Raw genomic sequence first — 13435 nt, 5'->3', positions numbered from 1 at the left:
CATGGTTACTGGACAGACATAATTCTTTACTGACTTATACAACTGACACTCAAATTATACAATAAACTTATTTATTGAGATACACTGCAGAATAGTTACTTCAGGTCCTTCAGGCCATGCTGCCCAGCAACCCCCGATCTAACCTTAGCCTAAGCTTGGAACAATTTACAATGACCTGATTTACAATTTACAATTTACAATGACCTACTAACTGATAGGTGGGAAGAAACCACAATCAGAAAAAGCCTATGCATTCCATGGAGTACAGATTCCTTCCAGATGACGTCAGAATTGACATCCAATGCCCCGAACTGCAACAGCGTCACGCTAACCACTACGCTACCATTTTGCCCCAATTTTATCTACCTTATATGCCCTCTATTGAATACAAAAAAGAGCAAGGGTAACCACTTTGAACCCACTCTGACATACATCAAGTTTACAGCTAACCTAAGTTAATGCTTTTGTCTGCACCCTCTTGATATGCCTGAATTCTTTACATGTACAGTAATCTATTGACTCAATGAAACTCAACGATTCTGCCTTCACAGTTTTTCAAAGTATTTCAAAGATTCACCACTCACTATATGAAGAAATGTCTGCCTGCCTCAGTCTAGGCTTATCCTTTAATTGACCTCATACTGGATTCCACAACCAGGGGATAGATCACCCCCATTCGGTCCTGTAAGAACTTTATAAGTTTAATGAGATCTCCCTTTCTAAATTATGCAGAATACAATCATAATCTAGTCAAGTTTCCCTCACACATCCTACCTCAGTAATTCCCTGAAACCATTTAGTACTCTGTAAGGCTGGTATCCAGAGGACAGAAAAGTCAGTTGCTAGAAAGATATTACTCTCTGTGAATTGCTCCTTTACTCACCATTATCTGGACTTGACCATTTTTATAAGAATCAGGTGAGTTTTCATTTTCTTCATTTTTGCAGCTTCCTGTTCGACATTTTATAACATCTTGAATCTATGAGGAATTATAAAAAGATTTTGAAAATAAATCCTTATTAAACAGAAGTAATAAACAGCAAGTTGCAGCTGTGGAAGATCCACACCAGTGCTTCTTTCTGTTTGTGTCTGGTGGATATTGTGTGATCATGTTTATGCTTCCTGACTTCTTCAAAATTTTCATATATGGTCAGATCTTGTCAACCCCAAAAATAAGACATGTTTTCAAAACTACATATTTTCCCCATTTTTTAAGTGAATGTGACTGTGGCTCTTACCCAGCCTGTAAGTGTCTATGACTTCAGAGTGTACCTCAGTGGTTTACATCTGTTCACTCAGCTCGATTGCAGTATCCAAGTTAGTCAGATCAGAGGACATTTTCTCACTGTTGTAATCTCTGTTGCTTTTTTCATTCCGTATCTTGGACTCAGAATCAAGTATCCAGATAACCTGGTCCTACACCCTCCATACCCACTTCAATCCTGATCTGAAGGTAGAAAATTGAAAGAAGCAATCACTAAGATAGGTAAGATTGGTGCTGGACGTTGAGATTTTTTTCCTCAAAATAGTTTATTTATCTTTACTCCTAGAAATCTTATAATTCACCTCACTGTTACTCATGTATGCACTGCTAGGAAAGTGCATGGGAGTAATCACCGGAAGTTAGAGAAATTGATGCTCTTGCTATCAGATTGGGGTACAGATGGAATATGAGGTGCTTCCCCTGCAACCAGAATGGAAGCAGTGGATGGACATCAAAATGGCAACAGGAAGTTAAGTTAAAATGGTTAGTCACCAGGAGATCTTGCGTTTTGCAATGGATAGAGGGAAAATGGTGATGGAACTCAACAGATCAGGCAATGTCAAAGGAAGGAAATGAATAGCCGGTGTTTCAGGTCAAGATTCTTTATTTGGATTGTGGTGTTTAGATCAAAGCTCAGCAATGGTAGTGCTGTCACAGGGATGAGGGCTGGTTGTTGAATGGCTACTCCTTCTTCTGCTTATTATGTCCTGAAGACGACCTTTCCAATCACAGGTGGAGGGAGCTCTGTTGTTGAAGGAAAGCAAGATACTGTGAAGGCGCTGGTGTGGAAGTTGGTACTGAGAATAGATGAAGTGGAGATAGAAAAACTGGGAGACTGGAATGGAGTCATTAAACCTGAAATATTAATGCTGTTTCTCCTTCCACAAAGACTGCCTGACTTCTTGAGTACTTCCAGCATTTTCAGCTTTAATTTGTTTGGCAAGCTTTTGGTTAACTACTTCATTCTATTCATCTATTCAATAGTTTATGTCACCACCATATCTAGGAGTTCACGCCACATATTATCATTTGTGTGTGAAGAACTTCCTGGCATCCAGCTTATATTTGCCTTTCATCAGTTTCAGCTTGTGTCCCTGATATATATTTATTTTTCTTTAACTGGTCACAATGCATTTCTTTTTAAGGCTTCCTTTCATATTTTTTCCTCAATCATTCCTCAAGACTCAATTTTCTAATGCAGTACAATAACCTCACATATTTTTTCATATAGCAGAGCTATCAGAGCAATACTTACATCTTTTTGGCAGAATTTACTTCTGGGTTTTATTTTTTCATTAGCAACAGTCTTTGGAATTTTCTTTAATTCTCTATAATCTCACCACACTTGGAATTCTTGTCTTTGAATCAGGAGCAAATCACTAAGTCCTTCGTTCAAGTGGCATTGAACTAGCAAGTTAGAAACTGGCTCTCGTAAAAGGACATGCCAAACTTTCTCTCCTCACACCATTGTCCAATTGAGTGAGGCTGAATAGCCCTTTACTTGACACATACACTAACATTTGCTACACAAAAACATGCTAGTTACAAGTGAAGGTCAGCATCATTCTCTTGATTTCTGTGTAAGTAATCCTGGAATACTTTCAAACCCTAGAGTACTGTATTGCAATATATATTATTCACGTTTTGAATTTATTTGATTGTAAACTTTATATTTCATAATTACATACTGTACATTCAGTAGAGAGATACAACCCAATCAAAACTCAGTCAGTGTAGAAAAATCAGTAACTGCTGCTTTGAGTTATCTGAGCCAACAAAAAGTGTCTCTGGTGACCTCCTTCACTCTCTTCATTGGCTGAGAAAGGTTCAGCCAGGTTCCACTCTCAAACCTTTTCACATGACTGCTCCTGGAAGGACATGATGGTTAGAAAAGGATTACTATGATGTTCTCTGCATTCACAGTCTCTTCTTTCCTTTAGGTTTGCAGAAAGGGCATTTAGCAACAGCACTTTCCTCCAAGCATGCTCAGACCCTGTATTACATGCTCGATGAACAATCTCAGTTTGTTTTTTTATTTTTATTTTATAATTGTTATTTTATTCAGTGATACTGCACAGAGTAGGCCCCTCTGACCCTTTGAACAATGACGTCCCAGCAACCTCACAACCCTGATTAACCCTAGCTTAATCATGGGACAATTCACAAGGACCAATTATCCCACTCAGCAGGTCGTTGGACTGTGGGAGGAAACCAGAGCACCAGGGAAAAACCATGGAGAGGACAGACAGAGATTCCTTATAGATGTTATGGTGCTGGAATTGACCCCTGAACTCCAGAATGCACTGAGCTATAACAGCGTTGTGCCAACTGCTAATGCCACCATGGCACCCTCATGGTATACCAAACAGTTCAAAACTAAGGAGGTGTCACTACCGGCATTTCTCGGATTGTACTTCGCATTTTTATCAAACACTACCCAAGATAGTGCTGAGGGGCTTGGGGAGTGGTGCTGGAAGGATTGTACAAATTACATCTATTGTGTGGCTACACATACCTCTCTCCTCAGGAAGCAGTGGATAGTGATAATAACAAAGCCTTGAATGGAGTCAAAAACAGCAAACAATATTTGAAACAAAATTGATCGTCGATCAGTCATGGCTAGAACAGCTGACATCCAGGTCAGTGCAAGCAATGGCAGAACCACACAGGAGCTCCACAAGGATGCCCTAGAGGGAAAAGAAATGATTATTAATTTACACAGTAAGTGTGATTGATCATTTATGGACAATCACCGACGATAATTCTGAAGGGTCTGAATCAAACTTTGTGCCAAGACTTCAATTAAAAAATGGAATTATCTAGCAATTCCATCACATTATATTTTTTGTTCTGTATCACATAATTGAAAATTTATTTGCCAGACAAAAGATGCCAACGACCATTTACAAATCACTTGGCACCACACCAGGAATTTGACTAAGCACTTACTTATGTGCTTTCCCTTTGTGTATTTTCTGCAATTTCTACATCAGTCTTTCATTCCTCTTGCAAATATTATTTGGCATTCCTGGCACAAATTGATCGCAAACTTTGACCCACTCCTGCTCTAATGTTTCTGATACCCCACTCCCACTGATAGCCTCAGCCCTCTAATGGTGGTTCGTCCATCGTCGTCGAAGAAGACCTCGACACCATTAGTCACTTTGAGACTGGATGTGGTGTGTTCGAAGATGACTGGTCAGGCCAATTCAGGCATGGAATGTCCTGGCGCATGTTGCGCAGACCAGTTGTTGCGCTGGTGGCTCTGGACTTGCGCAGCTCACGCTTATGTTGTGCTTCAGCAATGCGCCTTGCTTCGTAAGCTTGACAGCCCTTGTGGATGAGGCCGCGCCAGGTCGGGCGGTTTTGTGCCAGCTTTTCCCAAGAGGTCGTGTCTATGTCAAGTAACTTCAGGGAGGCCTTTAGTGTGTCTTTGTAACACTTCTTCTGCCCTCCATGCGAGCGTCTTCCAGCAGAGAGTTTCCCAAAAAGGAGCTGCTTGGGTATGCGCTCGTCCGGCATGCGGATGACATGACCTGCCCACCGGGTCTGTGCTCTCATCAGCAGTGAGTGGACTGCTGGTAGACTTGCTCTAGAGAGAACTTCAGTGTCTGGTACTTTATCTTGCCATCTGATGCCTAATATTCTGCGAAGACAAGTCATGTGGAAATGGTTGAGCTGTCTTGCATGTCTTCGATACACAGTCCACGTTTCACAGGCATACAGGAGGGTAGTGAGTACCATGGCTCTGTAGACCTTCAGTTTTGTTGCTGGACTGATTCCTCGGTGTTCCCACACAGTGGAGCGCAGTCTACCGAAAGCAGAACTTGCCTTCGCTATTCTGCAGTTAACTTCTGTATCAATAGTCACTGCTCGGGAGAGGGTGCTGTCAAGGTAAGTAAACTGGTCCACTGCCTGTAGTTTCTGTCCTTTGATTGTGATTTTCGGTTCTGTGTCCAGTGCATGAGGAGCAGGCTGGTGCATGACTTCAATCTTTTTGATGTTGATGGTGAGTCCAAAGTTGTCACAAGCCATGGAGCCCTCTAATACTGATGACACCAATCCCAATACCCTAATCACCCCACCACAACGGCTTGACAAATGGTGGATGGTTTTCGGTCACTTCATTTAGCTCTACTCCCAAACCCAAGCCACAGTATTTATCCCTCTCCCCACTGAAACCACAGACACAAACCAGATGGTACAGCATCTTCTGTGGAAAGTGCTTTGTCCTTTCAGTGACATCAGAAGCTGAAATTTGTAGCTGGTAGGCCCCAATTTTAAGTGAGCTGCAACAACATCCCTCTCCGGCAGTAACCTCGGGATTACTGTCCTACTCTTAATTCAAATTAAAAACCAAACTGAGATCTTTAAACTGTGTTAAAAATTGGACACCAAGGGGAACGTCAACTCAGACCTTGAGGGGCCTGCGTCGGGCACATGGGCACACGGCCAAGTGGTTAAGGCGTTGGTCTAGTGATTTGAAGGTCACCAGTTCGAGCCTCAGCTGTGGCAGCGTGGTTGTGCCTTTCAGCAAGGCACGTTGCTCTAGTCTGTGCGAGGAGTGGCGCCCCACACAGACTTCCAATCTGTGCCTTGTAAGGCATGAAAAGGCATGACACCAACATCCTCTGTTATTGTTGACTTTGATTTTTACTTTCTTCTATTTGTTTTTTTTTCCTCCAATTACATCAATTCTATTTTATTTGGATAGCAGATGTCATTCAGAAATTAAGATAGCCTAATTTTTCTCGTTAACATCACCAAGAAAATGGTAACACAAACACGAGGAATTCTGCAGATGCTGGAAATTCAAGCAACACACATCAAAGTTGCTGGTGAACGCAGCAGGCCAGGCAGCATCTCTAGGAAAAGGTACAGTTGACGTTTCAGGCCGAGACCCTTCGTCATGCCTTCTGTATTTGATTCCACTTATCACCTATTGCCTCTGACTCCACTCTCCCTTCCCACTATCCAGCTCCATCTACTCATCATCCCCCTCCTCAGCTGGCTCCACATATTGCCTGCCAGCTCTGTCCTCTGCAATCCCAGAATGATGACTATCCCTCTGCCTCCACATATGATACCAATACCTGACTCTCTGAGATCCCCTAGCAGTTTATTTTTGTTCCCAAAATATGCAGTTTGTTCCAAAATTCATTGAACAACCATTGGAAAATTAAGTTAAATTTGCTGCATTCTAGGAAGTTTTGAATTAAATCAGATACCTGTATCTGAATTAAAAATCATGAGCAACACTCACACTGGAGGAAATCAGCAGGTCGGGCAGCATCCGTGGAAAAGGTCAGTCGACGTTTTGGGCTAGAACCCTTTGTCAGGACTGTAGAGGGAAAGGGCAGAGGCCCTATAAAGAAGGTGGGGGGAGGCTGGTAGGTTCCAGGTAAAAAACCAGTAAGGGGAAAGACAAAGAGGTGGGGGAGGGGAAGCACGGATGTTTAACTTCAAACTTCCACCCAGCCCTCAAATTCACTTGGTCTATCACGGACACTTCTCTCTCCTTTCTCGATCTCTCGGTCTCCATCTCTGAAGACAGACTGCACTGACAACTTCTACAAGCCCACTGACTCTCATAACTATCTCGACTATACCTCTTCCCACGCTGCCACATGGAAAAATGCCATTCCCTATTCCCAGTTCCTCCGTCTCCGCCACATCTGCTCCGAGGATGAGGTTTTCCGTTCCAGGACATCTCGAATGTCCTCTTTCTTTAAGGATGGTGGTTTCCCTTCTACTGTCATCAGTGATGTCCTCACCTGCATCTCCTCCATCTCCCGCACTTCGGCTCTCACCCCATCCTCCCGCCACCACAACAAGGACAGAGTTCCCCTTGTCCTCACCTACCAGCCCAGCCCCCTCCGGATCCAGCACGTTATCCTCTGCAACTTCCACCACCTTCAACAGGACCCCACCACTAAGCACATCTTTCCCTCTCCACCCTTCTCAGCTTTCCGCAGGGATCGGTTCCTCCGTGACTCCCGGATCCACACTTCCCTCCCTACGGATCTCCCACCTGGCACTTATCCCTGTAAGCGTAAGTGCTACACCTGTCCCCACACCTCCTCTCTTGCCACCATTCAGGGTCCCAAACAGTCCTTCCAGGTGAGGCAACACTTCACTTGTGAGTCTGTTGGGGTCACCTATTGCATCTGGTGCTCCTGGTACGGCTTCTTCTACATCGGTGAAACCCGACGCAGTTTGGGGGACTGCTTCGTCGAGCACCTCCGCTCCATCCGCCACAACAGACAGGATCTCCCAGTTGCCACCCACTTCAACTCTGCTTCCCACTCCCATTCAGATACGTCCATACATGGCCTCCTCTACTGCCATGATGAGGCTAAACTCTGGTTGGAGGAGCAACACCTCATATACTGTCTAGGTAGTCTCCAGCCCCTTGGTATGAATATAGAATTCTCCAATTTCCGGTAATTCCCTCCCCCTCCCTTCCCCTATCCCGGTTTCACTCTGCCCCCCACCCCCCGCTGCCTATCACCTCCCTCATGGTCCTGCCTCCTTCTACTACCCATTGTATTTTCCCCTATTCTTTCTTCACCTTTCCTGCCTATCACCTCCCCGCTTCCCCTCCCCCACCCCCACCTCCACCCCTTTATCTTTCCCTTCACTGGTTTTTCACCTGGAACCTACCAGCCTTCTCCTTCCCACCCTTCCCCCACCTTCTTTCTAGAGCTTCTGCCCCTTCCCTCTACAGTCCTGACGAAGAGTTCCAGCCCGAAACGTCGGCTGATCATTTCCACAGATGCTGCCCGACCTGCTGAGTTCCTCCAGTGTGTTGTGAGTGTTGCTTTGACCCCAGCATCTGCAGAATATTTTGTGTTAAAATTCATGAGAATTGAAGAGTGAACCTTCTTGAGACAGCTTCTAGATACCCTAACCATGGGGTGTCTTGGCATGCATACACTTGTCAAGCCCCACAAGAATTTTCTACATAATGAAAGTCAGAGTCCAGCTTGAACTGACATCCTCCAAAAATCGAAGATAAAAAGATGAGTCAAAACTTAATGGGTGTGACAATCACTTGAGTGGATTCCCACTGCATAGCCCATCGTTCAAAACTGTGGGAATATTGTGCTACATTATCTGGTGATTTCTAACTCCATAATCACCTAAAAGGCTGTTCCAATGCCCTCAGGATCCTCCCGGCCAGCTATCGCATATCTACCACTTGGAATCTTGGGAAGGCTTGTAATCATTAATGACATAGGATCAAAAGTTTGACTTCTAATTTTTTCCAAACATAACATCTCTAGAATTTATAGAGAATGGTGTAAAAAACAAAAAACATCCAGTGAGTAGCAGGTCTGTGGAAAAGAATGCCTTGTTAATGAGAGAGGACAGAGGAGAAAAGTTAAAGGGCAAAAGTTTAGGGATAACATGAGGGGGAACTTCTTTACTCAGAGAGTGGCAGCTGTGTGGAACAAGCTTCCATCAGAAGTGGTTGAGGCAGGTTTGATGTTGTCATTTAAAGTTAAATTGGATAGCTATATGGACAGGAAAGGAATGGAGGGTTATGGGCTGAGTGCAGGTCGGTGGGACTAGGTGAGAGTAAGAGTACGACACGGACTAGGAGGGCCAAGATGGCCTGTTTCCATGCTGTAATTGTTATATGGTTATATATATATGGTTACATGGAAAAGATTCTCTTATGATCTTTTCCATAGAACTATAGAACACTACAGCACAGAAAACAAGAAAACAGGCCATTCGGCCCTTCTAGTCTCTGCTTAAACTTTATTCCGCTAATCCCATTGACCTGCACCTAGTCCATAGCCCTCCAGACCTCTCCCATCCATGTATCTGTCCAATTTATTCTTAAAACTTAAGAGTGAGCCCACGTTTACCATGTCAGATGGCAGTTCGTTCCACACTCCCACCACTCACTGAGTGAAGAAATTCCCCTTAAACCTTTCCTCTTTCACCCTAAAGCCATGTCCTCTCGTATTTATCTCTCCTAATCTAAGTGGAAAGAGCCTACTCGCATTTACTCTGTCTATACCCCTCAAAATTTTGTAAACCTCCATCAAATCCCCCCTCATTCTTCTACGCTCCAAGGAATAAAGTCCTAACCTGTTCAATCTTTCCCTGTAGCTCAACTCCTGAAGACCCGGCAACATTCTAGTAAATCTTCTCTGCACTCTTTCAATCTTACTGATATCCTTCCTATAGTTAGGTGACCAGAACTGCACACAATACTCCAAATTTGGCCTCACCGATGTCTTATACAACCTCATCATAGCATCCCAACTCCTGTACTCAATACTTTGATTTATGAATGCCAGGATGCCAAAAACCTTCTTTACAACCCTGCCTACCTGTGACGCCACTTTCAGGGAATTATGTATCTGAACTCCCAGATCCCTTTGTTCCTCCGCACTCCTCAGTGCCCTACCATTTACTGTGTATGTCCTACCTTGATTTGTCCTTCGAAAATGCAACACCTCACACTCGTCTGCATTAAATTCCATCTGCCATTTTCTGGCCCATTTTTCCATTTGGTCCAGATCCCTCCGCAAGCTTTGGAAGCCTTCCTCGCTGTTCATAACGCCTCCAGTCTTAGTGTCACCAGCAAACTTGCTGATCCAATTTACCTCATTATCATCTAGATCATTGATATAGACAACAAACAACAGTGGTCCCAGCACAGATCCCTGAGGCACACCGCTAGTCACAGGCCTCCAGTCTGAGAAGCAATCTTCCACTACCACTCTCTTTTTCTACACAGCCAATTTCAAATCCAGTTTACAACCTCTCCATGGAAACCTAGTGTCTGAACCTTCCAAACTAACCTCCTATGTGGGACCTTGTCAAAGGCCTTATAAAGTCCATGTAGACAACATCCACAGCCTTTCCCTCATCTACTTTCTTTGTAATCTCCTCAAAAAACTCTACAAGATTCATTAAACATGATCTACCACGCATAAAGCCATGCTGACTATCCTTGATCAGCCCTTGGCTGTCCAAATACTTGTATATCCGATCTCTCAGAACACTGTTTAATAATTTACCTAGCACTAATGTCAGGCTCACTGGTCTGTAATTACCTGGTTTACTTTTGGAGCCTTTTTTAAACAACAGAACAACATGAGCTACCCTCCAATCCTCCGGCACTGCACCCGTTGTTAAGGATATTTTAAATATTTCTGCCAGGGCCCCTACAATTTCTACACTAGTCTCTCTCAAGGTCCGAGTAAATATCCTGTCAGGCCCGGGTGATTTATCTACCTTTATTTGCTGTAAGGCAGCAAGCACCTCCTCCTCTTTAACCTGTATATGTTCCATGACACTACTGCTTGTTTCCCTTCCTTCCATATACGCTCTGCCAGTTTCCTGAGTAAATACTGATGCAAAAAAAACTTTTTAAGATCTCCCCCATCTCATGAGGCTCCACACATAGACGACCACGCTGATCTTCTAGGGGACCAATTTTGTCTTTTACTCTTAATATACTTGTAGAAACCCTTTGGGTTTACCTTCACATTATCTGCCAAAGCAACCCCATGTCTTCTTTTTGCCTTTCTGATTTCTTTCTTTAGTATTTTCTTACATTTTCTATACTCTTCAAGTACCTCATTTGTTTCTTGTTGCCTATACCTGCTATACACCTCTCTTTTTCTTAACCAGGTTGCCACTATCCCTTGAAAACCAAGGTTCCCTATGCCTGTTGACTTTGCCTTTACTCCTGGCAGGAACACACAAACTCTGCACTCTCAAAATTTCACCTTTGAAGGCCTTCCACTTACTGAACACATCCTTGCCAGAAATCAACTTAGCCCAATCCACTCTTCCTAGATCCTTTCTCATTTCCACAAAATTGGCCCTTCTCCAATTTAGAACCTCAACTCGAGGACCAGACCTATCCTTATCCGTAATTAACTTGAAATTAATGACATTATGGTCACTGGACCATAATATTTTCCTGACAATATTTTTATGGGAGATTCTGTGACCTTCACATGTTAACATTTGGAAATATATCGTATCCATCCATAATTTCCAACTTCTTTTTCAAGACTATGCAATGCACCCTCTATCCATCCTCATGAATACAGCTGCTGAAACGGTACAAATATCATCCAGATGTAAGGTGTTGTATGTGTGTAAGTGGAGTGATTGTAACAAAGGGAATAAAAGCTGAAAATGACAGTAATATTCATCAGGTTTCCAGCTTTTTCTGATCTTCTTTTCCTCTTCCAGCATTTGAATTTTTTTTTGATTTTCGTTCTTGATGGTTGCACATATTAACTGCAAATTATTTTGGAGGCAGATTTCAACTGAAATTACTGATTGGAGCGAATGGCTTGGATGAACTATCAGAAAGTGTTCAAGTAGGGACACAGGAGTGGGAATTTCTCATTTCTAATATCAGACAAGAGAAGAGGAGAATGATTAGGGACGTAAAAGGACAACATTTCCAATCAGATAAGTAGAAGGCTATACATGAATATGAAATCCATCCTATCTTGGCAAATGAGTTAAATTGATCAGCATCTTCAAGATTAGGTTCTCCAAAACTGGTACAGATTGAGCCTGTACCCTGGATACTGCACGAGCCTTCTGTCAGCATGTGGATTTCCAGTCATGGTCCACACCATTTTTAACAGGTCTGCAGCCCAATGAAGTAGCAACAACTTTCGCCTTGTTGTCACAACTACGGACTCTGCCTCTGGGTCTGCATGCACTCGCAGATGGGCTGCACAACAGGTTTGGCAATCATACTCAGAATTACGCACATTTCAGCCAACTACTGCTTCATTGTGGTGGTATTTAATTCCTTTCTTTGTGTTTCAGTCTTGTCGAGACCAAAAGCCAATGCTCCCTGTATACCATTGTCCTAGTTCAGGGAAAGAAGACTACCATTTAGACCTATACTGTTAAGGAGCATTATTTAATTAGTATTTAGCCACTACTCCTGAGTAGCTGTATCAGTGTTAGTTTTAGTTTGAAAGTTCTAGCTGATGGCCCTGTTGGCCTAGCGTTTATTGCTTTCCTTTATTTCTGCACAGTTCCGATTAAAAGGCAGTGATCTGTGATTGACTTCGGCGTCTGTCTCTCTCGTCGTAACACATATTCATGTCACTTGTATCGTGACTAATCTCTCTGTTGCCTCTCATGAATCAATGCATCGTGTGAACATACAGACATGAATTACTGGCTGCAATTTTAGGCCACAATTCAATCACATCATGCATGAAAATGCATCACGTGATTGGATCTCAAGTCTTGATTTGCACTAATATGGCATTTTCAAGCAAGCCAAAGGATTTTGTAAGCATGGAAACAGTTCTGGTCAACATTAGACGTGCAACAGCCCATTTGGAATCAGAAGGTTTCTATAGGCAACAAGCTGATCACGAATTGATTTCCTTCTGTGACAGTTCCTTGGGAGTCTTGTTTCTATTCCAGTTCTGAGTGGACTGATAATGCCAAACTCTGAAGTTCAACACAAAGCTTTGTGTGACATGGATAAAAAAGTTAATTCCAGTTTGGTTTCCTCCACTGGGTACTTCCTGAGGGGCCTTGCCAGTGTGCTGTAGTTTTATTTCCAGAGGCAGAATTGATCTTAGTGGCAGTTTTCATGTTGTCAGGTGAATTTCAATGGCAGTTTTCCAATAAGTAGTGTCATGGCCCAAACTCTGGACCACACAGTAAGTATCCCTACAAATTGACTCCTGATCCTGCCCTGTTCTGGCTGCATCTGCATCCTCCAGGACAGTGTTATTATGAAGATCACCTTCTGTTGAGATACACAATAGATTTCATTTTTGCTCAGCTGACAGCAGTTCAATGAGAACAAGAAGTTTTGACAGAGGATCTGGCCAAAGTTAATTGGAAGGGGACACTAATAGGGATGATGGGAGAGCAGCAATGGGTGGAGTTTCTGGGAACAATTCAGAAGGCATAGTATCCTATCCCAAAGAAGTAGTATTCTAAAGACAGGATGACACAACTGTGGCAGATGAGAGAAGTCAAAGGAAAATAGTGGGAAGTTAGAGGCTTAGGAAGTTTTAGAAACCAACAGAAGGCAACTAAAAAAACCATAAGGAGAGAAAAGATGAAATACAACAGCTAGACAATAATATAAAAGAAGTGGGCACGTGGCCAAGTGGTTAAGGCATTGGACTAGTGACCTGAAGG

General features: G+C 43.1%; 1 protein-coding gene across 1 annotated transcript in view; it reads right to left on the bottom strand.

The window, feature by feature from the left end:
* Window positions 1-13435, bottom strand: part of LOC140190525 (adhesion G protein-coupled receptor B2-like) — a 1142782-nt gene that overhangs the window by 135198 nt on the left and 994149 nt on the right. Inside the window, exons 26-27 of the mRNA XM_072247176.1 lie at window positions 3780-3951; window positions 884-979 (exon numbers count right to left, since the gene is read on the bottom strand). Coding sequence (XP_072103277.1) covers window positions 884-979; window positions 3780-3951 — 268 coding nt within the window. The remainder of the gene's footprint in view (window positions 1-883; window positions 980-3779; window positions 3952-13435) is intronic.

The sequence above is a fragment of the Mobula birostris genome, chromosome 30 (assembly GCF_030028105.1).
Source record: "Mobula birostris isolate sMobBir1 chromosome 30, sMobBir1.hap1, whole genome shotgun sequence".
NCBI classification, from domain to species: domain Eukaryota; kingdom Metazoa; phylum Chordata; class Chondrichthyes; order Myliobatiformes; family Myliobatidae; genus Mobula; species Mobula birostris.
The sequence above is the reverse complement of the archived record's forward strand: the minus strand, read 5'-3'. Positions and strand labels throughout refer to the sequence as shown.